Below are 26,362 nucleotides of genomic sequence, written 5' to 3'. Positions count from 1 at the left end.
GCGCTCCATGTAGATGTGTTCAATGGTAGGGAGGGCTTTACCCATGATGGATGGGGCTGTATCTGCAAACACGAGGAAATCTGCAGATGCTGGAATTTCAAGCAACACACATAAAAGTTGCTGGTGAACGCAGCAGGCTAGGCAGCATCTCTAGGAAGAGGTACAGTCGACGTTTTGGGCCGAGACCCTTCGTCAGGACTCACTGAAAGAAGAACTATTAATAGATTTGAAAGTGGGAGGGGGAGGGGGAGATCCGAAATGATAGGAGAAGATGGGTGGGGGGAGGGATGGAGCCAAGAGCTGGACAGGTGATTGGCAAAAGGAATATGAGAGGATCATGGGACAGGAGGCCCAGGGAGAAAGAAAAGGGGGAGGGGGGGAAAAGCCCAGAGGATGGGCAAGGGGTATAGTAAGAGGGACAGAGGGAGAAAAAGGAGAGAGAGAGAAAGAATGTGAGTATATAAATAAATAACGGATGGGGTACGAGGGGGAGGTGGGGCATTAGCGGAAGTTAGAGAAGTTAATGTTCATGCCATCAGGTTGGAGGCTACCCAGACGGAATATAAGGTGTTGTTCCTCCAACCTGAATGTGGCTTCATCTTTACAGTAGAGGAGGCCGTGGATAGACAATATCAGAATGGGAATGGGACGTGGAATTAAAATGTGTGGCCACTGGGAAATCCTGCTTTCTCTGGCGGACAGAGCGTAGGTGTTCAGCGAAACGATCTCCCAGTCTGCGTCGAGTCTCGTCAATATACAGAAGGCCACATCGGGAGCACCGGACGCAGTATATCACCCCAGTTGACTCACAGGTGAAGTGTTGCCTCACCTGGAAGAACTGTCTGGGGCCCTGAATGGTGGTAAGGGAGGAAGTGTAAGGGCATGTGTAGCACTTGTTCCGCTTACAAGGATAAGTGGCCTCCATCTGTCTTGGTAGCCTCCAACCTGATGGCATGAACATTGACAGGCTTCTCCAAATTTCACTAATGCCCCACCTCCCCTTCGTACCCCATCCATTATTTATTTATATACACACATTCTTTTTCTCTCTCTCTTTTTTCTCCCTCTGTCGCTCTCACTATACCCATTGCCCATCCTCTGGGCTTCCCCCCTCCCCCTTTTCTTTCTCCCTGGTCCTCCTGTCCCATGATCCTCTCGTATCCCTTTTGCCTATCACCTGTCCAGCTCTTGGCTCCATCCCTCCCCCTCCCGTCTTCTCCTATCATTTTGGATCTCCCCCTCCCCCTCCCACTTTCAAATCTCTTACTAGTTCTTCTTTCAGTTAGTCCTGACGAAGGGTCTGGACCCGAAACGTCGACTGTACCTCTTCCTAGAGATGCTGCCTGGCCTGCTGCGTTCACCAGCAACTTTTATGTTGGCTGTATCCAGTACTTTTTGTAGGCTTTTCTGTTTGTTCAAGGGCATTGCAGGACATGACGCAACCAGTCAATATACAGTACTCTCCACCATACATCTATCGAAGTTTGTCAAGTTTTAGATGGCATGCTGAATGTCTGCAAACTTCTAAAAAAAAAAGTAGAGGCATCGCTGTACTTTCTTTGTCAAGGCACTTATGTGTGGAACCCAGAACCCATCCTCTGAAACGATAACACACAGGAAGTTAAAGTTGCTGACCATCACCACCTCTGATCCCACGATAAGGATGCTCATGGACCTTCACCTTCCTCCTCCTGTAGTCAATAACCAGCTCCTTGGTCTTGCTGACAGTGTGTAAGAGGTTGTTGTTGTGGCTCCACTCAGCCAGATTTTCAATCTCCCTCCTATATACTGACTCATCATCATCTTTGATCCAGCAAGCTTAAATGTGCCATTGGAGCTGTGCTTAGCTACACAGTAATAAGTATAAAGTGAGTAGAGCAGAGGGCTAAGCACATGGCCTTTTGCTGCACATGTACTGAACATGATTATGGAGAAGATATTGTTTCTGAGACATTCAGGTTATGTTAATTCCTGAGTAAGATAACTCTAATTTTACAAGTTTACACTGTTGTTCTGAATACCCAAAATAGGTTTTTTTTTTACATCTGCACAATACTTAAAACATTTTAAAGTTCCAAGTACTGGCTATTGTTATTGTAAACCTAACCGTCAAAGTAAAACCAGAGATGCTAAGAAGTTGGAGCAGGAGGTTGGATCTTTGGACTTGGAAGGTGGGACCTGTACAGAAGGGATGGTTTGCACCTCAACTCAAGAGGAACTAATATCCTAGCAGAAAAGTTTGCTTATGCTGCACTGTGATGAAGTTAAATTAGAGTTGCAGGGGTGTGGGAAACAAAGTGCCAGAAAGATAGTGGAGTGATTGTGGAGAAAGATGCTGTTCAGCCTACATACAAAGTCAGGAATCAAAAAGTTGAGCATGGTGGGACTAATATTCTGAACGGTGTATACTTCAATGCAAGGAGTATTGTAGGAAAGGTGGATGACCTTAAGGCATGTATCAGCATGTGGAATTATGACATTGCAGCCATTAGTGAGAATTGGTTGCAGGAGGGGTAGGACTATCAGTTCAATGTCCCAGGGTTCCATTGTTTTAGATGTGATAGAGTGGGACGGATTTAAGAGGGACAGGAAGCATTACTAGTCAGGGAAAATGTAACAGCAGTGCTCAGTCAGGCTTTATGGGTGAGGAATAAAGAAGGTATGACCACGTTAATGGGATTATATTAAAGACCACCCAAGTCAGAGAGATTTTTTGGAACAAATTTGTAGAGTGAACGCAGACTCTTGTGAGAAACATACAGTTGTGATAGTAGATGATTTTAAATTTCCACATATTGACTGGGACTCCCATACTATAAAAGGGTTGGATGAGAAAGAGTTTATCAAATGTCTATCAAAAAGTTTTCTTAATCAGTACATAGAAGTCCCAATGAGAGAGTGTGCAATACTTGATCTCCTATTAGGGAATGAGACAGAGTAGGTGACAGAGGCTTGTGTAAGGGAACACTTTGCATCTATTCATCATAATGCTATTTGTTTCAAGGTAATTATGGAAAAGGATAGGTCTGGTCCTCAGGTTGAGATTCGAATATGGAGAAAGGCCAAATTCAATGGTACCAGAAAGTGTGGATTGAGACAGGCTGTTTTCTGGCAAAGGTGTACCTAGTAAGTAGGAAAACTTAAAAAGTGAAATTTTTTGAGTACAAAATTTGTATGTTCCTGTCAGAATAAAAGACAAAGATAAAAGCTTCAAGGAACTTTGGTTTTCAAGGGACATAGAGGCACGATTTAAGAAAAAGAAGGTGATGCATAGCAGGTATAATGAGATTCTTGAGGAGCATAATAAATATATGAAAACACTTAAGGAAATCAGGAGGACTGGAACCCAAGGCATGAGGTTGCTGTAGCAGACAAGGTGAAGGAGGATCCTAAGGGCTTTTACAGATATATTAAGAGCAAAAGGATAGCAGGGGACAAAATTGGTCCTCTGGAAAGTCAGAGTGGTGACCTTTGTGTGGAGCCGAGAGAGGTGGGGGAGATCTTGAATGGGTTTTTTAGCATTAGCATTTACACAGGAAATGGACATAGCATCTATAGAACTGAGGCAAAGCAGCAGCAAGGTCATGGACTATCTACAGATTACAGAGGAGGGGGTGTTTGCTGTCTTGAGGCAAATTAGGGTGGATAAGTCCCCAGGGCCTGATGAAGTGTTCCCTCGGATCCTGTAGGAGGCTAGTTCAGGAATTGCATGGGACTTAGCAAAAATAATTAAAACATCTTTTGTCATGGGTGACGAGCTGGAGGATTGGAGGATAGCTAGTATTGTTCCATTTTTAAAGTAAGGCTCCAAGAATAAACCAGGAAATTAAAGGTCAGCAAGCCTTACATCAGTAGTAGGAAACTTATTCTAAGGGACCGGATATATAAGTATTTGGACAGACATGGACTGATTAGGGATAGTCAACATGGCTTTGTACATTGTAGGTTGTGTAACCAATCTTACAGAGTTTTTCAAGGAAGTTACTTGGAAAGTTGACGAAGACGAGGATGTTGTCTACATGGACTTTAGGAAGGCCTTCGACAATGTCCCACATGGGAGGTTGGTCAAAAAGCTTCAGTTGTTTGTAATTGAAGATGAGGTAGTAAATTGGATCAGACATTGGCTTTGTGGGAGAAGCCAGAGATTGGTAGCAGATGGTTGCCTCTTTGACCGAAGCCTGTGGATACTGGCGTGCTGCAGAGATCAGTGCTGGATCTATTGTTGTTTGTCATCTATAAACGCAATCTGGAAGATAATGTGGTAAACTGGATCATATTTGTGGATGCCACTAATATTTGGTGGTGTTGTGGACAGTGATGAAGACCATCAAAACTTGCAGCAGGATCTGCTCCAGCTAGAAAAATGGGCTGAAAAGTGGCAGATGGAATTTAGTGCAGACAAGTGTGAAGTTTAGCACATTGGATGGACCAACCAGCTCATTCTTACACCATGAGCAGTTCGGTACAATGGAGTGCAGAAGAACAAAGGGATCTGGGAATACAGATCCATAATTCATTGAAAGTGCCATCACAGATAGATAGGGTAATAAAGAAAGCTTTTGGCACATGGGCTTTCATAAAATCCATGTATTGAGTACAGGAGTTGGGATGTTATGCTGAAATTGTATAAGATGTTGGTGAGGCCTAATTTGGGGTATTTTGTGCAAGTTTGGTCACCAACCTACAGGAAAGATGTAAATAAAATTTTAAGAAGTGCAGAGAAAAGTTAAAAGGATGCTGCAGAACTTGAGAACCTGAGTTATAGAGAAAGGTTGAATAGGTTAGGACTTTATTCCTTTGAACATAAAAGACTGATAGGGGATTTAATAGAGGTATACAAAATTATGAGGGGTATAGAAAGAGTCAATGCAAGCAGGCTTTTTCCATAGAGGTTGGGTGCGATGGTTAAGGGTGAAAGGGGAACACAAGGGAAAACTTCTTCATTCAAAGGGTGGTGAGAGCATGGGATGAGCTGCCAGCCGCAAGCAGTGGATGTGCATTCGACGTCAACACTTGAAGAGAGATTTGGATAGGTACAGAGCTGGGAGGGGTAAGGAGGGCTACGGTCCAGGTATAAGTCAATGGGACTAGGTAGATTAATAGTCTGGCATATTCTAGATACGCTGGAGGGCCATGTTTTTGTGCTATGTTCTATGACTCTATGAAATGTAGAATGAAATACAATATTCAAAAAATTTTGCACTACTTTGGCATCCAATCCAAAAGATTACATAATCTATAGTGTGCACAACATAATCAGGATTTAAAAAGTAGCTGAGTTTATTTGAACTATTTAGTCCTGGAAATTAAATCATCACTGAGTTTCCTATAAGTAATTTTATTAAGTGCCCTCTGGCACATCAGAGAACCATGCATAACGAACTCTTTGTCCCAGATTTTGATATAACTTAATTTATCAAAATCTATGGTGAACATAATAGTGTTCCTTTCCACTATAATTGGGCAAAATTAATTACACTGGGATTTCTCTCATTACTTCTCTGTTTCCTCTGTCCTTCCTTCCCTTTCTCTAAAAGCATGCTTCCATCTATTTCATCCTCTTAAACTGAGATGGTAGGAAAACTTACCTCACTGATTCTACCACAAATATCAATGATTCTAGTCTTTGTTCATTCCATTAGACATGCAATACAAGAAAGAAGTCCTGTGCTAAGTGTTTAATTATACCATTTAAGTGAGAAGAAATTGTTAGAAGACATTATATGAGAACTGGAAGTCACAAAAATATAATTTGCCCGTAACTTCTAATGAGAACAAAGATTTTACAGCAACCTAAGTGGTTTAATTAACTATTAAATGTTCTGGCAAAATTAATAAAATGGCTGAGAGATGATCAAAGTAAATACAGGGTAAACCAAATTAAGTAATTAGAGATATAATTTTTCATTTCAGGGTTATAGCTGCTGTCTAATATGTAATAGCTAGTTTATTTTTCAGAGATTCAAATAATATACCTGCAACACAAATGAAGATGAAATAATGATCATTGTGATAATTACACAGATTCTGTAATTTTTAACTCATTATACTTCTGATAATATATTAATACAATCTCAACAACAGCCTATTGGCCTGTGCCTCTCTACAGTTTACTGTTGGAAAGTAAAACCACATGTGCTGATCACTATGTGAAGGCATGTCAAACATCAGATTAATTATTTCAGCACAACATGGGCTGAAGGCTTGTTTCTGTGCTGTACTATGTTCTATGTTGTCATTAAGTTTTCTCAAGTTGCTTTCTGATCCTAAACAAGTGTGCAATTTTGAAACCACATATCTTTAATGACAGACTCCAATTCATCTTACGTGCGATGGGTGGGGTGGGGGGGACTTCGGGGTTCTGATGTTTCTATCATTCATTCTATGGGGTCTCCTGTTTCGTGGATGTCTGTGAAGTGCAAGAATTTCAGGTTGTATACATTCCCTGATATTAAATTGAACCATTTGATATATTACAGTTTATGAGTTTCCCTTACTCTCATTTTGTTTTTCCAAATCTCCCGACAAAGATTTTTTTTAATCCTTCCCTTTCATCATACCATCAATATTGGGGCCACAATGTTTTCATCAATAAGTGGAAACACATTATCCCACAATATGGAAATGCACTGTAGAATTAGAAATGGACAAAATGGAAAAATAATCATGACAGAATCAAAAGGAGAAAAATTGAATAAAGCATTATTAATGCCAGTAAAGGAAATCTGTCTCCTGACACAGTTTGAATTGCAAAAGAAAGCTCTGCAATCTAAGCAATGCCATGCTAAATGTTCTGTTTATACTACCAATAATGTGCTTGAAACGAACCATAAGGTAGTTTGGCCCAGTAGTTGAAATCTCTCCTGAATCAGAATCAAGATGTCGGCACAATATTGGTGCAGCCATTATGTTACGGGACTGGGTGGTAGTCCAGTGGCACGAACAAACAACCCAAAGACGCAATTCCAATTCCTATCATGACTGCTGTGGAATTAAATTGCACTTTGTATTCTAGATTTATTTAAAAAAGGACAGGCCATTAGGAATGATGACCACAAAGCAATGAAATTATTGTAAAAATCCATCTAGTTCATCACTGGAGCAAACCTTCGTTCTTTACTTGGTTTAACAAGAATGTGACTCCAGACCCAGTCATGTGGTTAATTTTTAAATGCCCTTTGAAATAGTCGTATAAGCCATGAGTTAAAAGGTCAATAGGGACCACTGATAGCAATGGAGAAATTAGCTCAATGTACAATTCTGAGCACATGTCATGGATAAAAATCTTAAGGCGCCATTTAAAGAGAAGTAGGGAACATGTTTGTAAGTATGCATTCCTTATTCAAAAGCTTAAAAAAACTGGTCTTTACCTTCTTCTTTCTCTCTATACTAGGGGTTCCCAGTCTTTTTTATGCCATTGACCCCCACCATTAACCAAGGGGTACGTGGACCCAAGTTGGGAACCCCTGCTCTACACCCAACCTCACAGTCCACAATGCCACAATTGCATTTACCAGAAAAATAAGATTTAAAAAATAATTCCTTGGTTACTGAGGTACACTTAGTACACCAGAAAGTATTTCAGACCTCAGCAATACAGATTTATGAATCTAGCATTCACATTTTGAAATATACTTCATCAAAAAGCCAAACTAATTTCTGAAAAAGAACATGCTATTTCAAAGTATTTAAGATGGCAGTTCAGAGGAGGTTACTCTGATTAAACCAAGAAATCAGGTTTCATGATCTTCAATACATACAAATTATTGCAGTTAAGAGTAACCTATTATTTTATCACAACAACTGAAGTTAAAGAAAGAAGGAAACATAAAATAGGTTAACTGATGCAAAAGTATTTCAATATGATAAAGATATATGGTTAATTTGCATAAAGAGGAGATCCATTCAACCCAATTAAAATTGTTGTAATACAAGCTCAAACTCATTTGACTTTGGTAAAAAATGTAATCCTGTTCACCTGCTAAGGTTTAGTTTTGAAATCTCATTTTGAAGTAATGAAGGGCTAAATTGGATAGGACCCAAAAACACGAAGAGGGATCACAATGCTTGATTAACCTATGCCTGTTGATCGCAATGCAGACAACAAACCAACTTCATTATGATGATTTCTGTGAGCAGCTAACATTAACCATGCCATCGATTGGTTGTTCATATCAGCAGGGGGTTCCAGTATCATATCTTGGAAGCATCAATTCAAGCTAACCTGCACTTCTCAGCACCAGCCTGCATCACTGAAAGGGGGATGAACTTTACGGAGTGCAGGTTAGCTTGAGCTGCATTGGCAGTCACGCAGGAAATGAATCTTAGTAGGAAAATAGTAAACAATGACACATCGTAAGCAGCCCGCAGGGATGCACACTGAGGCAAGCAACTGCTGCTGGAAGATAATCATCTCAGTAAAAGATGTCCTCTTGCCTGCTCAGAATTTGCTGGCCTACAAATACAATCTGTTCCATAAGTGAAAGTTGCATACTGACACAAAACATGATTTAGGACTGGGTACTGAGGGGATGCTGACACTTGCAGCAGCCGCCACGAAGACTGGAAAATGACGGCAGCATGATGCTCCTTTACCAGTGCATACTGAGGGGCTGACGTCAGTGTGAAATCGGTCCCTTACACTACTTGAGGAATGCACATAGGGGAAAGCTGGTCATAATGACATAATGTAACTAGAATGGTATGGCTTGTACAGAGAATGACATGCAGTAAGTGCACTGTGCTACACATTTACCAATTTTATGAATAAAGCAACACTCTTGAATTTAAAAACAGTCAATGACACATCAAAGGTCGGAGGTGGAGGTTTGTAAATGTTGTAGTGGAGACCCTGGGGAGGAAGTAGGAAACATCCACAGAGGGCCTGGGAGCCTTTCAGTCACAAGGCAGTGGGACCAAGTAGGCATGGAGATCAATGCCAGGAATCTAACTTCAGGGGCTGTGTTTCAGTACTGCAAGAAGTTCAATGACCTCACACAAATGGTTAAGGCCAGCGAATGCATTTACAAATGCAACATCCTACCAAATATATCACAAACTTCAGACATTCACCAAACCCACACCAATCACCAGCCAACAGGAATTCTGCAGATGCTGGAAATTCAAGCAACACACATCAAAGTTGCTGGTGAACACAGCAGGCCAGGCAGCATCTCTAGGAAGAGGTGCAGTCGACGTTTCAGGCCGAGACCCTTCGTCAGGACTAACTGAAGGAAGAGTGAGTAAGGGATTTGAAAGTTGGAGGGGGAGGGGGAGATCCAAAATGTTAGGAGAAGACAGGAGGGGGAGGGATGGAGCCAAGAGTTGGACAGGTGATAGGCAAAAGGGATACGAGAGGATCATGGGACAGGAGGTCCGGGAAGACAGACTGGGGGGGGGGGGTTGTGGGGGGGGGTAACCCAGAGGATGGGCAAGGGGTAAATTCAGAGGGACAGAGGGAGAAAAAGGAGAGTGAGAGAAAGAATGTGTGTATAAAAATAAGTAACAGATGGGGTACGAGGGGGAGGTGGGGTATTAGCGGAAGTTAGAGAAGTCAACACCTTATATTCCGTCTGGGTAGCCTCCAACCTGATGGCATGAACATCGACTTCTCTAAGCATTTTGAGTTCCTCCAACATTGAGTTCCTCCAGCATTTTGTGTATGACAACATGAAATGAGTCAAGCAACTAAAACCAAATTCATATTTTGTTTTGGTTTTATACATAGCTCAGCATTGTGGCCAATCAGCTTTGTGATGGCAAGTCACAGGAGCAAGAGGATTGGGGTCACACTTACTGATTCACACTTTCACACACAGTGTGGCCAGACAGTGGCTGGGTTACCATTACCATAAGATACAAGATAAATGAGTCATGCCATCTGGCCCATCGCGTCTGCTCCCTTCCACTTTCTCAAGTTCCTTCTCATTTTTGTTATGCTCCTGCTCCTCTGCTGGTTGCCATGGCAAGTCACCTCATTTCATAATGGTGACCCCTAGTGCTCTGTCATGCAGCAGATCACCATGAATCCTGAGTCTCACACTATCAGGGGGTGCAGAAATCTTCCAGAGCCCTGCAGCCATCATAAATTCTGTCTCGGAGCCCCAACAGTTTTCTCTGTCACAGTTCATGTGGCAGCGTGCACACCAAAAGACATCAGCCTTTCTGTTATAGATAACTTGTCACCCTTTAATAGGAAGCAGAAGAAAGATAAATAATCTGCTGAACCAACTCAGCAGGTGGAGAAACAGTTGAGGGAGAAAAGGAATTGTTGATGTTTTCAGTCCAAAACTTGCCTCAGGGCCCATGATGCGGGGTTTCGACCTGAAACACTGACAATTCTTTTCCTCCGTAGATGCTGCTTGACCTACTGAGTTCTTGCAGTTGATCATTTGTTGCTTCAGATTCCAGCATCTGCAATCAATTGTGTTTCCAGCTGAAGAATGCTTGCTGGTAAGGTACCAGGATTTAATATATAGGATCTGCCGTTGCCCTTGGTCACACAGCAGATTAAACTGAAAGGAGTGAAATCTCCTTTGTTCTTGCTTAGGGCAGACTTGGCATATGGCACTTGAAGAGCAATATGCATACATTCAGTAGTATTCAATTGCTACATTACTGTCTACCTCCCAGTCTTTGATAAATGAAATGTGGTTATTTCCTTTTGAACAGAGAAACTGACCATCTCCCTCACTACAAATGTCTTTAGCTTCAGACTTTTAAAAAGTGCAGCATATAAAAATTCATTGCCATAGTCACCCAGGCAGCAACTGGCAATGTGCTCCACACCCAGCTCTGAAGACGTGATTATGGCTGTGGCAGGTGATGGATGACAGTGAGGATATCCTTAGTTATGTACAGATGTTTCACACACCCTTCTCTGAGCTTTGGCTAGGGAGATTTCTCCCTTGGGCCCATGTAACCATCTGCTGGGAGTCTTCCTCCTCCTCTCCTTCAACGTTATTTCAGCAGCTTGCCTGGCTCAGTTGACCCTCTGCCCACTCTCCCAGCTAAGCTGAACTACAAGGGGAATGTCTATCACCGCACCTACATTCGGGATCAATTGATTCATCTAAGTGCCTTAAAAGTTAAAAAGATGTCTTTCATTGTCTATAAACATGACCGGCAATGTCATCTTGAATCAACTACTTAAAGTATTAAACGCATATATATTTAGGAGAACACAACCAGGAACTGATCAACACACAGTTTGATAATGGGAGCCTCTTCCTACGGTTTAGTGCATGTTAATTGATTTTTGATTTTTTAAATATTATTTGTTCGTTTTTCAGGATTGAGGTGTTGCTGGTCAGGCCAGCCCTTCTGTTCCTGCTCATCTGCCTTGAGAAGGTGGTGCTGAGTCCCCTTCTTGAACCACTGTGCTTCTTTGGTAAAGGTATACCAACAATGCTGTGGAGAGGGAGCGGCAAGATTGAAACGCAATGACGATGGAGAACGGATGACGGAGGGGAGCCTGTCGGTGTTCTAAGCTGTTAAGGAGTGTAAACTGGAGCAGCATGTTCCACAATTGGAGCATTTGCATCAAGTCAGCATTGCGTACGGACTGATGCCATGACCCTCCCCTGACTGCGTACTTCCAGCAGTGTCCGGCGCATACGCACCTTTATCAACGCAGCATCCAACAAAACCTGCTGCAGAAGTGTGCACTTGTGTCACACGTTATTTAAGTACTCAAACACAACCACTGGGCCCCAAAAGCATGAGCATTATTGAGCCCAGTTTCAGAGCTGCAGAATATAAAAGCAAAGCTTTATGCATGAAACAAGACGGCATCATTTAAATTCTTTAAATTTTGAAATTTAAATAAAGTGCCATTTTCAGCCCATTTATATCCGAATATACAATTGTTGAGCTTCAGTGGCTTTTAAATTCCAAATCACAGGAGATAAGAGGTATCATCTGTTGTGGAGCGGCAGTAGACAACACGGATATTCACTCATGCAGGACAAGACTATTGTGCCCATTAAACTAGAAACAGCAAAAAGTAAACACTTCAAGATTCAGCTCAAAACCAGAATTATTTCTCAATCATACTCAGTATCTGACTCATGGTAAGATGAGCAATGAGAGAAACAATACAGCACAGAGGGTTAAGGACGAACACAATACACATTTTCAAAATTATGAAAGATTTTGAGAAGTGAAACAGTGAAGGATTGTTTCCACTGGTTGGTGAATCAGTAACAAGAGGGCACATACTGAGAATTACCACAAGAAGGATGAAAGTGGAAAATTAAAAGAGGTTTTGTTCACAAGAATATCATTAGGAAATAGAATACTCTTACCACAGGCAGCTATTAAGGCAGTGACTGTAACATCTTTTAAGTGGAATCAGATAGGTGTTTGAAAAAAATATATAAAAGGATAGGGGATAGGGAAAGAAAATTTTAATAAAGTAGACGGCTTCTGTTAGGAAACAGCACCAACACAGGGATGATGGGTCAAATAGCCTCCCTCAATGCTATAATATCTTGATTGTAAATGTAGCATATCCTCTGAAACACTGCTCCAGGCTAATAGAAATGTTAGTGCAAACCTGTTGGATATATTCTTCTCCCTGTCTGTGCTGTTAGTACAGTCTCATCATTCTTTATAACTGTAAATTAATTCACTGTTTTCAGAAAGGGGAAGGTAACAGTCTAATCTCTGCCTTCCCTTAATGCAATTATTATTTGTATCATAATGACTATGAAAATATAGCTGCTCAATAATCAAATTAGTTGTTTTTATTGATGTTCCCAAACAAATTTAAAGGTAAGAATGTAATCTACTGCTCTGTCAGTGTGAGCTATTACGATTAGATTTGTTGCTGCACATTCATTTAGGAAGTAGCAATTACAATCCCACCCCCTCCAAAAGTATGGCAGGAGCTTGGTAAACAAATTTATGGTGAGTCCAATTATGAATGGAGATGAACAAAACAGGAAACATAGAATATTGCATAGCAACACATAATATATAAACTATAGACAAGTGAAATTTGCTCAGCAGATTAAATAAAAATACTCAAGGGAGATGAAATCTGAAACAATATGATAAAGCACAAGGCATGACAGGTAGATCAGGATCTAAGCAAAGGAGAAATATATTTATCTATCAGATACAAACATGCCGTCAAATTCCAGTTCCAACAACAGATTTGCATTAGGAACATCAATTCATATATTCTTTCCACAAATGCTGACTGATCTGTAATGTTGTTACAACATTTATACTTCTAATTAATTTGTTGGCTGAAGACAATAGTAGTGTAATTTGCTTTTTATGGAGAATCTCACCCAAGTATCTGGCCTACAATTGCCAACTTTTCCATATAAAGACTTCAAAATCAGTATCCTAGTACCACTTCCCCTCATGGGACTCTGCCTGATCCTTTGCTGAAATCTTCCTTGTTCTTCCCTGTTCAGGCTACAATACTAGAAAATGGAAGCAACCTGATCATTTACATTTCAGCTTGCATGCACACAATGGGTCAAGTGGCTGGCTTTCCTTATTATATGCTTCTGTGAGTCTATTTATCTCTTCAACATTAAACTACTCATTGAAACCTGCACCAGAAGCTGATCCAAATTTTCTTCATATATAATTTTTTAAAAGTTTTCCTGAGCACTCACCCTATCCACCTTCCCACTGGACAGAGATACACACACACACACACAGAGACACCAATCCCACTTACCCTCTCCTAAGAGTAAAGTTTTTGTATGGGCAATCTCTCATCATAATTCATCCCTATAAATTCAGGAATCAATCCTGCCTTGGACGTTTACGAATAATTTATCATCTTTCCAAAGCACAAACAACCCAACAACAGCTTCACCACAGCTTTAAGCAATTTCATCCATATCTCTTTACATTTTTTAGTTGCATTCCAATATGCTATTCACTATCTTCCCTTAAAACAGGAGATCTATCAACAGTCTTATCTCAAGGATGCTCCTGTTTAATATGTTAACTATGAAATGCTTCTGCCTAATCTCATCATTCTGTACTCAGTTGTTTTCAATTCCATCTGCTCTTTCCTTGTCTTTTAAGCTTACTTTGAAATATCACCCTGGTTAACACAACTAGATTCTGCATTAAAGCTTAGCATTACCTGAAAAATTAGAACATATCACATATATACCAATCCTGTAAGGTATAAATAAAATTTGGAAGCATCTGTGGTCCAAAGCAGCAAGCCCCTATTTGGCAACACACTCACAGGGTTTAAGCAACAAAGGGGAGCCTACTCCATTCCCCCCACCATCTTACTCTTAACTTCTCATGTTTTTTTTCCAGTCCTGATGAAGACTCTCAGCCCGAAATGTGTACTGTTTTTCCCTTTCCATAGATGCTGCCTAACATGCTGAGTTCCTACAGCATTTTTTCTGTGTCTCCTTGGATTTCCAGCACCTGCAGATTTCCTCATAATTGTGGAGCCACTATTTGGCTGCTGGTTTCCTCCTCAAGCCTTCCACTATTTTACCATGCCTCTTGCTGCCTCCCTCTAGCTCCTTTTCCAATCAGTGGCAGGTAGAAACAGAAAAGCTCAAAATGGAAAGTAATATAGATCCGGGAAGTTGAATAGTTCATTAACTAAATGCAGACTTAAAACCAAAACAGGAATTGAACTGAACTAAAGAGTTACTTCCAAATTGCCAGAATGGAGTTTTCCCTTTGTTGTGAAGAGTTCTGTAATGTAATTATTGAGGTGTATTTTTGCTTATAATTTCATTACTATGGCTGTAAAGAATTATATAGCTCAAGCTATTTCTGTACAATTTAGAAGCTGTTAGCCATTTACACATATTACAAATGGTTAAAACTCCTGAATGTCACCTTTGGCAGAAATTTCTGAATTATTAATAATACGGCATTACTGCATAAAGAACAAGGTTTATTTTAACTAATTATTTAGCTGATAAGAGTATACTGGAATAGATGGTCAGCTTTCTTACTGATGAAATTATTTTAATATTAAATGCAGGAACTGCTAATTGCATATCTGATTGGAAAATACAGTTGACTACTTTGTGATGCTGGATTCTATATTATTAACTCACACATTTCCTATGGCCATATTAGTAATTGTTGTGAAAAGAGCAGTAGTTACTGTACTGTAAAGATCAATTAGAGTTGCCAGTGGATTAAGTCAAGAGTTCAGTCTCTCTTCTGCTGATATAAATATAATAATTATTAGAAATCAGATTCTATAATAATGATTACATTTGATAATTGGTTAATTTTGAACATCGAGAAGGCAGAAAGTTATTGGTGAAAGCGGGACATCACAACAGTGAACTTTTGATTTATAATTTGTGAACTATCTCATTGACCTTGGCTGTTCAACTATGAATGTTGATTCCATACTTGGAAGGAACCTTGCACTAAAACCAAGTCAGTGTCATGATCACACAAACTTAAGTATCAACCCAAATGACATAAAATATGAATACAAAAATAATACTTTTTTGTAGATAGTAAAATATTTGTTGTTGTTTGAGAGGAGAAGCATTAAGATTTTCTTTACGTCTAATTAAATGCTCCTAAAAAGACATCAATGAAAAATGCTTATAATCTAATATGGAAACCATGATGACCAAAATAATTCTGGGTTCGCGACTGACCTGCAGTGAGTAATTGATTGCAGCAGCAGTGAAGGATATATTGTACAACTGGACTTAGTGACACTGGTTAGATGTAGGAGAGCAGTCAGACTTTGATCACCATCTGGATGTTTGTTAGAACTTGTACTTTGTGATTGTCAATTAATGATGTCAGATAAAGGCCAGCAAGGGTTTTGGTACACTAGTACTTGTTATCGAAGAAATGGCTAACAATCATTCTGACCCTCTCCCACTCAGGAAGGACAATATTTTCAGGGGAAAATTGATAATAGTAATAATATATTATCCTTCTTTTCAGCAATTGAATAGTCTCCAGATAATTAGCTCTAAAACTCATTTTCCTACAGCTAACCGGAAACTCATACTTTATCATTACATCTCTTCATTTCAGATAACTGTTTAATGGTATTAAGATGCAAAATAATAATTAACCATTTATGATACAGTCATGATAGGAAGACTCAGATTTATCCAAAGTCTTTCATGATAAGATGTCCTAAAAGCCCCTTTCAGTTGTGATCTTAAACTACATGCATAAACGAAACTGCACTGTGATAATGAGCAGATAATATGTTTTAAGCTGTTGGTTGAGGGACAAACATTAATCGGGATCCCAGTGATTAGTCTCCTAATCAGGGATCGGTTGCACCAGGGGGTCTTTCTCCTGAGAGAGTTTCAATTTTGCATATCTGATTGCAATATCATGCACTTTTGACAGTGCTGCACCTCTTCTGCGTCAGAACAATAACTTAGACTGCTTTCAGTCCACTGAGGTCAGATTCAGATCCACAGGCCCTTGGCACAATGGGAGGAGAACTACCAACTGAGCCTCAGCTGACAAACCCTAAGTGAGCAATCACAGATTTCAATTGCACTGTGAATCAAGGGAACAAAACTCAAACAATTTATATCAACAGAAGTGATATTGAACTCTTGCCGTAACTCACAGAACTCAAGTTAATCTTTACAACAAGTGGTGCACTGTTCACAGCAATTACAAAGGTGAAAGGACAATAAACTTAACAGCGGTTTTGGGCCCAATGTTGCATGTGGTCATGTGACTACCACTGCAGTACTGCAAGTGTTCCTTCTTCAGGAAAGATTATTAGAAAATAAACGATTCCATAGGTATTTGAGAATAATGGCTACTAAAGAGTGATTACAAGGCAGTAATTTAATAAACAGGTTCAGGTGATGTCATGAGCCACAAAAGTAAACCTTGAGTGATTTATAACTGTCATCTAAACTCTAAGATTATATTACTGCATTGTAATCACTATAAAGTATCTGTTATTTTTAATCTACATACAGTATGGGCCTGGTTTTATTCCATTTTGGGTTTCTTTTTCTGCTGATACCAGCTTTCAATGAGGATGCCAACTGCAGAGCACTCAGGATCATCGATCTGTGATGATGATCACACTGAAACATTAATGATCCTGTAGTCATTCTTATGATTTTCCAACAAACTCCATGGTTGGTATATCTGGAAAGTGGTTGCACTGAACTGTCTCTATGACAAGTACGGAAACTACTGTGATAGGCCAAACTAAAAGAGACAAAGGTTTCTTTAATTGCACTTCTGATATTAATGACAATCTGTCAAAATGCATCCTCTGAAATCGAGAGCTCTGCACAAAGATTCAATGACAGCCATCCCAGCCACATATCAGGAATGCAAAAGCTACATATTTACTTAATCAGTCACTATTTTCAGATTTTCTTCTGAGCTGGCTTAGGCCAAGACACATCAATTATTTAAAGGAAGTAACATGATGCTTCCTCTGTTAAGTCAAGTCTGCAAGCAGACCCCTAGAGAGAATAAAAAATGAATTAGCTAGAATTTATTAGTGAGCTTGATGCGAACACAGAATCAGCCATCGTATCCGAACCACGTTTCCACACACCTTCAAAAGCCTGGCTAGCTTTCCTAATAAAATGACAGTGTACCTGGTATCTATTAGTACAAGAGGTGGGCTCTTTGAAAACTGCTTTAGAGGGAGGAAATACATGTCCAGCGGCTGTCCTGATTCACCCAGACACACACTGCATTCAATACACGTAACAATTATTCATCCACCTCGTTCTCACTAAAGGCATGGCAATGCAATTTTATCGTTATAATCATGACCATATGACAAAAGCAGAGGTCATTAGGGACCAATTTCAAGTGATTTTCAGATTGCACTTACATATGCTGAACAGTTAAGTTCGCTCCATTGCACCTGTGCTGATTTATGCAGCTTTCCACTGTGCTCTTCCCAGACTTGCCCCTCCCTTTCCCAAAAAATATTCTGACCAAATGAAGAAAAGTTTCAAAGGCTGACTGAATGTTAATATATTTTTTTCTCTTCATTTAATTGAAATCTGCTTTAAATCTTGTTCAGCACTTACCCCCCTTCAACCTCCAGGTGCCAGAGGGCTTGTTACTTGTGAATTATTTAACAATCATATTTGCGGTAGGAAATTGATTTTTGAGTAAATCCATATTGATTGAGTTATGCGAGACTAATGATTTGAAGTAAAATGTTGCTGTTAACTTCTAGGGAGGGAAAAAGATCATTTTCTGCATCAAATTTTCACTTGCTAGGGACCCTGGTACCCTGCTTTCACCCTGTCACAGTCTATGGTGACTAACTGTCTGCCAACCATGACCAAGTGATTAAAGCAGACAGCATCTGTGTATCTTTGCAGTAATAAGAGCCTGATTTCTATTTCCCATTCATTGAAACTTGAGTAGTCTATTAGCTCCTGCATTTTAGTTTGATAAATTTATTACTCTACAATATTTTTATCAAAAGCACAGCTTCCCCAGAGCAAAATAAGAGATGCATTTAGTTTTAACTGTTCCTTTTCCAGATTTATTACAAATCTTTTAGCCAAAGCCTGTTAAATAAATATATTATTGTGGACTTAAACATCTGCATCAGAAACTTATCTGACAACAATAATAGTACAACTATTGTCAGGACTTTTCAATATGCCGATTACTTTTGTGGCTCGAAGTGAAGTTCCCCTTAGTATCATGGCTGATTCCCCCTTGCTGAGATGGCACACACATAACCTGTTGCCAGGCTTCTAGCACTGACACTCAGGTTGACGAGGTCTCTCATCCTTCACTTACTAGGTCGTTTAGTCTCTTTTCGTCCCTTCCTCCCAATGGCTCCATCACTCAATATGTGGGGTATGCAATGATAAAGTCTCAGTTTAGCTCTGAAGAATACAGCACCCAGAGGATTACTGTGCTGTCACAGCACTGGTTTTGATCTCGGTTATACTTATTTGTTTATTTCTCAGAATTTCTGGTAATCTTGTATTCAAAATACCTGTCATGTGGTTTTTAGTTTAGAATCATCAAAAATTATCAAAGGATTATGCACTGTAAAAGAGTTTCATGATTTTTCCCAACGAAGCTGCGATTTAATGATATAATATTGTGATTAAGTGGGAAAAATCAGCTATTAAAGACAATCACAATTGATCCAATTGAACTGCCTCAATGGGTCAGGTTGGAGAGTGCAGATATAAATATCACTGGACACTTCTAAATCATACAGAACTATTAAGTTTCCAGATTGAAACTCTTCTCTCTGCTGAATTCAAAGGCTGAGTAAGATTAGAGTTGGATCACTCCAATAAAGGAAGAGGAGGGAAGTTGCCAAGTTCCCAGCTCCAGGTTACCATCCAATGACTATTACTTTAAAGCATAACTGCAGACATCAGGGGAACAGAGTTTCTACGTCCTTCAAAGTGAAACAACCTGCCGATACTCACGGTTTAAGTTTCCACATGAAGAATGGGCTCTTGGGCGAAGTGAGGAAGGTTGTCAACACCTGTGGAACTGCACACCAGCGTCTTCAATGAGGGAGAAAAGGGGGAAAAAGATCACATTTTAATTGTACATTTCCTTTCCCTGCACAAATAGTTAACAGGTGCTCACCATCCATCAAAAGAAAGGGTCTGTACTAATAATATGCCACTCTATACATGTCTTCCCTCCCTGCTTTTTAACTCTATTAAAATCAAAACCAAAACCAACCATGTTGTCTCCTTATTCCCAGGAGTATAAAATAATACAAATCCATTGGCCCCTCTGCTTCTCCATGCTTCTACAATCTGTAAGGTTTTAAAAAGATTCCTTACCATTAGCTAACTAGTATGCCAGAACTCATGCCATTGTCCTTCCTACTCATTTCAGATTTGGTTGTGTACGGCATCAATTGCCCTGGCCTTTGATTATCAACTAAAAATTCAGCTGATCTATTGTGAGAAATTAAAATACCGAGGAGCAGAAATCTGTGCATCTTCCAGTTCCTGGTTATAGAACCAGTACAATTCTGGATATGGATTTCCTGCCTGCACTCTTGGTCCAGGAATAATGTATGGTACAAGACAAAATAAAGAAAGGAAATAATTTCAAAATGAGATGGATAAATTAGAATAAGGTATGCATAATAACAAAAGACATAACATGGTTACAACATTGTTTTAAGTTTCAATTGAATATGTTGATTTCAATTTTTCTCGAGTATGCCAAATATAGCAAAAGACACAGAAATTCAAGCGATCAGTATAGCAGTACGTTCAAACTGTTTGAAGCAAGTACATGGATTAAGCCCGTACAAGTGGATTTCCCGAATTTTGCTGAAAAAAATGTTGTTGTTCTAATATGAAAAAAAATGCTAGGCCAAATTCACCGCTGGCAGATGAAATTTAATCCTGAAAAATATGAGCTGATGTGCTTGGGAGGGTTAATAAGGCCAGGCTACACACGATAAATGGTCAGATTCCACGAAGCACTGAAAAGCAAAGGGATCTTACAGTACTTGTCAAAATCCCCAAGGCAGCAGAACAAGTAGGTAAGATGGTTTAAAAGGCCTCATTAGCTGTGGCATAAAATATAAGTGCAGATATTTGTTAGGTCACAGCTGGAGAACTGTGTTCACTTTTTGTTGCCATAGTGGATATGATTGTATTTTCTGAAATACAATTTCAATTATGAGGAGAGACAGAATAGACTGGAGATGTCTTGGAACAGGGACGCTGAAGGGTGAGCTGATTGAAGAAAATGAAGGGCATAAATGGGAAAGGTGGAGAGAAACAGTTCGTCTAAGCAAAGTTACCTATGACCAGAAGAGCTTACATTTAAGGTAAGGGACAGAAGATTTAGAGGGGATTTGAGAAAGAAATTTGTTAACTCAGAAAGTGGTTGAAATCTCAAGTGTGCTATCTGAAAAGCTGGTGGTGGCAGCTACTTTTGCAATATTTATTAAGAGTTTAGATAAGCACATGAAACAGCATGGCATGGAATGCCATAGGCCAGGTGCTGGATGATAGGATTAGTAGAGATAGGTATCTGGTATTGGCACAGGCACAGTGGACCAAGGTGTTTCTTTCCACATTAAACAACTCTAAAAATATTTTGTTTTTACCCTGTCTTTGCCTATCTCTATTCGTGCACCTGCTGTGGAATAGAGACAGGTGTTTCTTCCAGGCCTCCAACAACATCTCTAATCCAGCATATGAGATATGCAGCAATATGATTTAACTGGAATCATCAATTTTACTAAAAGGATTTTGAATATCACACCCAGTCTCGTGGCATAATCATAACTTGTGCGTCTACACTCAACAAATTCTCTGCACCCACCAAGCCCCCCTAAACTGTTGAAATTCATCTAAGTATTCTTCTTTGTATAATGATATACAAAAGAAAGTAATAGCTGGCAGTGGGATTAAGGTAATAATTAAATGCAGGGTGGTGGGGTTGGGTGGCAGTGGGGGTGGTGTTGATCTGCTCATATTCAGGAGGCACTTTCGGCTCTCAATTTATGACATCATCAGAACCACTCGATTGAATTACTGTCTTGTAATTCACTGCCAACCATCTATTATCCTATATTAATGCCCTTAAGGGTAATTTGAATACTCTGATGGAATATTTATCAAGACCCGGGGCTTGATTCTAATCATGGCACAAGTAAAAAGATTGGGTGCATCTCATTAAGGTCTATCCAATATAAATTAGCTGTACGTAGATTAGTAAGCAATTTGTATCTCTACACAGCTGACTTTGAATCCAGTGTAGCTGCAAAACGCTAACACAACGGGGGGGAGAAGGTACAACAATAATGTTGTTACACAACTGTGTTTTTAGTTTGTTTCAATGAAGAGATATAACATGAGTTTATCACAGAGAACATATACACACACACACACACACACACACACACACACACACACACACACACGTCAACATTTTCACTACAGATCAAAAGACTACAGAATTCTCTGGAGTGAATTAATGCAACAAAACACTTTGAATATCAGCAAATAGCTTTTCTTGAACTACCAACGAAAATCATTAACTGTAATCTATTCTATATAGGGTAATATAATTCTCAAACAGCAGCATAAAATGCTTGCAAGCTTTTTTTTATTATTATTGAACTTGTTTCTGTGCTTTCAAAATCCAGCAACTGTATGAAGGATGCAGGAAACTTCAATGCTACCTGAACTACATAGAGATAATTTTATCTTATGTTTAAAATTACTACAGAAACATGCTTGGCCTGCAAAAGTGAACCTAATCTTAGTCGTATCTATAAAAATCCATAGAAATATTTTAAATGGGGAAACAAAAGGAATTATGCAGATGTTCACTTCAAAAAAATTATAAGCCAAAATCTAAGTCACATAGCAACACTTTTATATGCAAATGGATTATAATCAGACAACAAAACCTGCTGATCAGCAGCAAGCTGCCATTTAAATGACATTCTGGGACTGGACCAGTAAAACTGATGGACTTCCGACAATACATATTCTGATCTGTCCGAATTAGTTTGGAATCATGAGAGAATTTGCATAAATGACTGCTTTGGATTTTTGCCTATCTATTTTTAAGATTAAATCTAAATTGCACATAAAATATGCACAAACATTTTTCCCCCACTCAGGGAGATCCGCAGCCCAGCCTTCAACATGATTAGAAACAGGACCCAGCCTGCCCTCTTCCAGCATTTCTAAAGCAGTGGGATGGTGTGTTAATGATATAAAGAAGTGTTAGGTCTAGGGCAGTGATTTAAATATTGATGTTGTAAAATATATTGCTCTTTCAAAATTATGCAATGTATCCAGCTTCATTACAGCATTACAAACCATGGCTAAGGAAATATGCAGATTTTGCTGATGTTTATCAGTATTATCTAGTTTTCATATAAAGAAATAAAACCACCTGAAGGGTTGGTATACAAATGCTACATATAAAGAAACAAGCAGAATACTAATCAGAAAATATTAGTTAAAAACTTGAAACAGGATGAAATAATTTTCTAACAACATGTGAATACCAATACCATCATACATGAAACTAAAGTAAAAATTACTCCAACTATGCCTTTGTGAGCAGAATAAATTTCACAGGTGGGGTGCTTGTCTGACCTGATACCTGCAAGAAAAAACCCAAAAACTTGGAAGTCACGAATGAAAACCAAGTAGGCAGGTTTAGTCTGTGCAGCTCGTGTTGTCAACTTGCCTTTCTCCAGATGGAACTCCAATCTTACCTCTCCAGGGGAACAATGAGTTTGGTTATAGAGAACTATCAGAAGGCAAAGTCGAGCAAAGAAGATACAAGTGTCTTTTAGACAATGCTTGTGAAGGAGGCCAGAAGAAGTAGTGACACCTTTCAACCAGCAGGCAACAACAAAGTCTCAATGGTCTGACAAGGAGAGCTAAACAGAACCTATCATTGTTCTGAGTTCGATTTCCACTACCTTATTGTAAAATACAAAGGCACAGAAAGAGTCCATTTGTCACATGGTATACATACTGGTCAAGGAAGGAGGTACTCAAATTAATCTCACTACGCAGTTCTTGATCTTTGTCCCATAGTTTAAGACCCTTCATGGACAAATTCAAATACTTTCTGGGAATGATAAGTGCTTTAGCCTCTACTCTCCCTTCAGTTAAGGAACTCCTGTCTCCCAATATGCTTATAGAAATTCAAATGTAGGTTAGTGTTAAGGCAGACATATAAAACAACATAAGAAGCAGCTGGCTAGAAGCTAGCCATGTTTAGGATAAATATCCTACTTTAAAGTCCCCAGAAAAAATGCCAACACATGGATATTGTGTTACATACCATCACTCCCTGGTAGCTACATTGTAGAGCTGTCAGAATAGGCCATGTACACAGAAGACAAACACAAAGGATTACACAAAGGTGAGTTCTTGATATGCATGTTAACTTGCCACATCTAAACTGAAGTCGGTGGGATGACAAAGTAACATTAGTATTGTGGGTGCTATGACTGAATCAGTTGGACAGAGGATACAAGGTGTCAAGAGCAGAGTTCATTCAGAAGATTCATTTCAAAATGATAAGCTGCTTTAGAGCTCTGATTGTTCCCAATACTTTTTGGTCATGTTCTTCTGCTTGAATTGCCTATTCATCTTTTACAATTCAATCTCCAAAGATCGCAATTACTTTTGATAAACCACATTGAGAAGAATGGAGTATCGACGAATCTCAAAATTCATTTTGCAGTACACTGGTGGACAGCTTGTAATTTCCTCATAATGTTGCACAATGTTGCACCTCCTTGTGCTTCAACTAGGTGACCGATGGGTTTCTCCATATTCAAATGTCAGCCAGCCTTGATGGTTCAGATGTTAAAGACTGGATATTGAGTGGAAGCTGGGCACAGGCCAATGTGACTCATTGTCTAAAACTAAAATAAGTTGTACATTGTGTGAACAGAAGTTACATCCACACAGACAATGGTGTTTCTATCTGCAGAAATCCAGCAATGTAGAGTAATCAAAAGGCAGTATATTAAAAAAAACTGCTGAAGGTCCTCAGCAGGTCAAGCAACATCTGTTGCAGCAAAGGGATGGTCAACACTTTGACATGTGACCCTGCATCAGGACTGAGAATGTAGAGAAAAGATGACCAGCATGTAGAAGGGAGGGAGGGATAAGACAAAGGCTGGGATGTGATAGGTATAACCAGATGAGATGGGGAAAGAATGATGGGCCCATAGAGCCAACCTGTCAAGTCACCACATGCACAACAAATCAACTAATGTAATCAACAGTTTAGGAGGCAGCAATATAAATGTTCTGTAATTACGGTGTGTCACATTGAGTTTTTGTAGCACACATTAATTATTTAGACTTAAATGTACAGGAGATGATTGAATGACTATCGAGTTGAAACTGAGGAGGAAGGCATTAGGACTACAGGACAGTAGAGGTCCTGAGGTATCTGAACAGAAAATCAGCAGTTTGAATTTAATTCAGAAAAGTGTGATCCAATCACAAATAAGATAAAATCTGCGGATGCTGGAAATCCAAGCAACACGCACAAAATGCTAGAGGAACTCAGCAAGCCAGGCAGCATCTGTGGTAAAAAGTACAGTCAACGTTTCGAGCCGAGACCCTTCGGCAGGAAAGTGTGAGACAACCAACACAGCATTCTGACAAGGTGTATACAATAAATCAGAGTATATTGAGAGGCATGGACATACATTGGGGCTTTAGAATGTATACCACAGAGGTGATAGCAGGGCAGGTCAATAAGATAATGGAAAGGCAAGCAGAATCCCTTATGAGCCAAGGAGGTTATGCACAAACTGTACACAGCAATATTTGTTTCACAGCTTGCATATTCCATGCAGTACTTAAAGTTGTAACTACACTGGGGAGGGGGCAGAGATTTGTGAGGATGCTGTCAAAATTGCAAAATTTTAGCTATTACAAATGATTGAAGAGGCTAGGGTATTCTTCTTTAATATGGGAGAAACCCAGGAGACACAACTGAAATGTATAAAATTATGAGCGGCCAGGAGAGAGAAGTGTCTGTTTCCTTTGGCTGTGGGTCAAATATCAAAGGAATAGATTTAAAGCAACTAGTGAAAGAGTAAAGGAAAGAGAAGGAAATGACCTTTCACACATTGGGTGGTAGGGACATAAAATCTTATCATATTTAAAAAGTACCCAGACTTATACTTGAAGAGTCATGACCTGTAGAATCATCAACAGAGCAAGTAAGGTGCCATGGAATCAGATTTAGTTAGAAAAGCATGGGGAAGATTCTGGATACCTGGGCCTACATGTTAGTCTGGTGCTCAATAAGCAAACCTAGGAACTATTTGCATCAATAGGTTGACAGTGTTGTTAAGAAGGCGTATGCTGTGATGGCCTTCATCAACCGTGGGATTAAGTTCAAGAGCCATAAGGTTAAAGCTATGCAAGACCTTAGATAGACCCCACCTGGCATACTGCATTCAGTTCTGGTCACCTCACTACAGGATGGATGTGGATGCTGTAGGGAGAGTGCAGAGGAGACTTAAAAAGATGTTGCCTGGATTGGAGAGCATGCCTTATGAGAATAGGTTAAGTGAACTTGGCCTTTTCTCCTTGGAACAACAGAAGATGAGACATAACCTGATAGAGGTGTATAAGATGATGAGGGGCATTGATCGTGTGGATAGCCAGAGGCTTTTTCCCAGGGCTGAAATGGCTAACACAAGGGGGCATAGTTTTAAGGTGCTCGGAAGTAGGTACAAGGGGGACGTCAGAGGTAATTTTTTTTTACTCAAAGAGTGGTGGGTGTATGGAATACAGTGACAGTGGTGGATGCAAATACAATAGGGTCTTTGAAGAGACTCTTGGGTACATGGAGCTCAGAAAAATAGAGGGTTATGCGGTAGGGAAATTCTAGGCAGTTT

At 39.6% G+C, this 26,362-nt stretch overlaps 1 protein-coding gene across 22 annotated transcripts in view; it reads right to left on the bottom strand.

Annotated features, from left to right (window-relative positions):
• esrrga (estrogen-related receptor gamma a) overlaps positions 1-26,362 on the bottom strand; it is a 240,417-nt gene that overhangs the window by 194,669 nt on the left and 19,386 nt on the right. For 17 of the 22 annotated variants that reach the window (XM_063055763.1, XM_063055760.1, XM_063055754.1 and 14 more), the window contains one exon: positions 19,404-19,484. The exons of 4 other annotated variants lie outside the window; for them this stretch is intronic. In XM_063055763.1, coding sequence (XP_062911833.1) covers positions 19,404-19,420 — 17 coding nt within the window. In that variant the 5' untranslated portion in view covers positions 19,421-19,484. Of the gene's footprint in view, positions 1-15,629; positions 15,647-19,403; positions 19,485-26,362 lie in introns of those variants that run through there. One more of the 22 variants, XM_063055771.1, reaches the window with a different exon arrangement.

Source organism: Mobula hypostoma, chromosome 8 (genome assembly GCF_963921235.1).
Source record: "Mobula hypostoma chromosome 8, sMobHyp1.1, whole genome shotgun sequence".
NCBI classification, from domain to species: domain Eukaryota; kingdom Metazoa; phylum Chordata; class Chondrichthyes; order Myliobatiformes; family Myliobatidae; genus Mobula; species Mobula hypostoma.
Note: the sequence above shows the minus strand (reverse complement) of the source record. Positions and strands in the feature narration are given on the sequence as shown.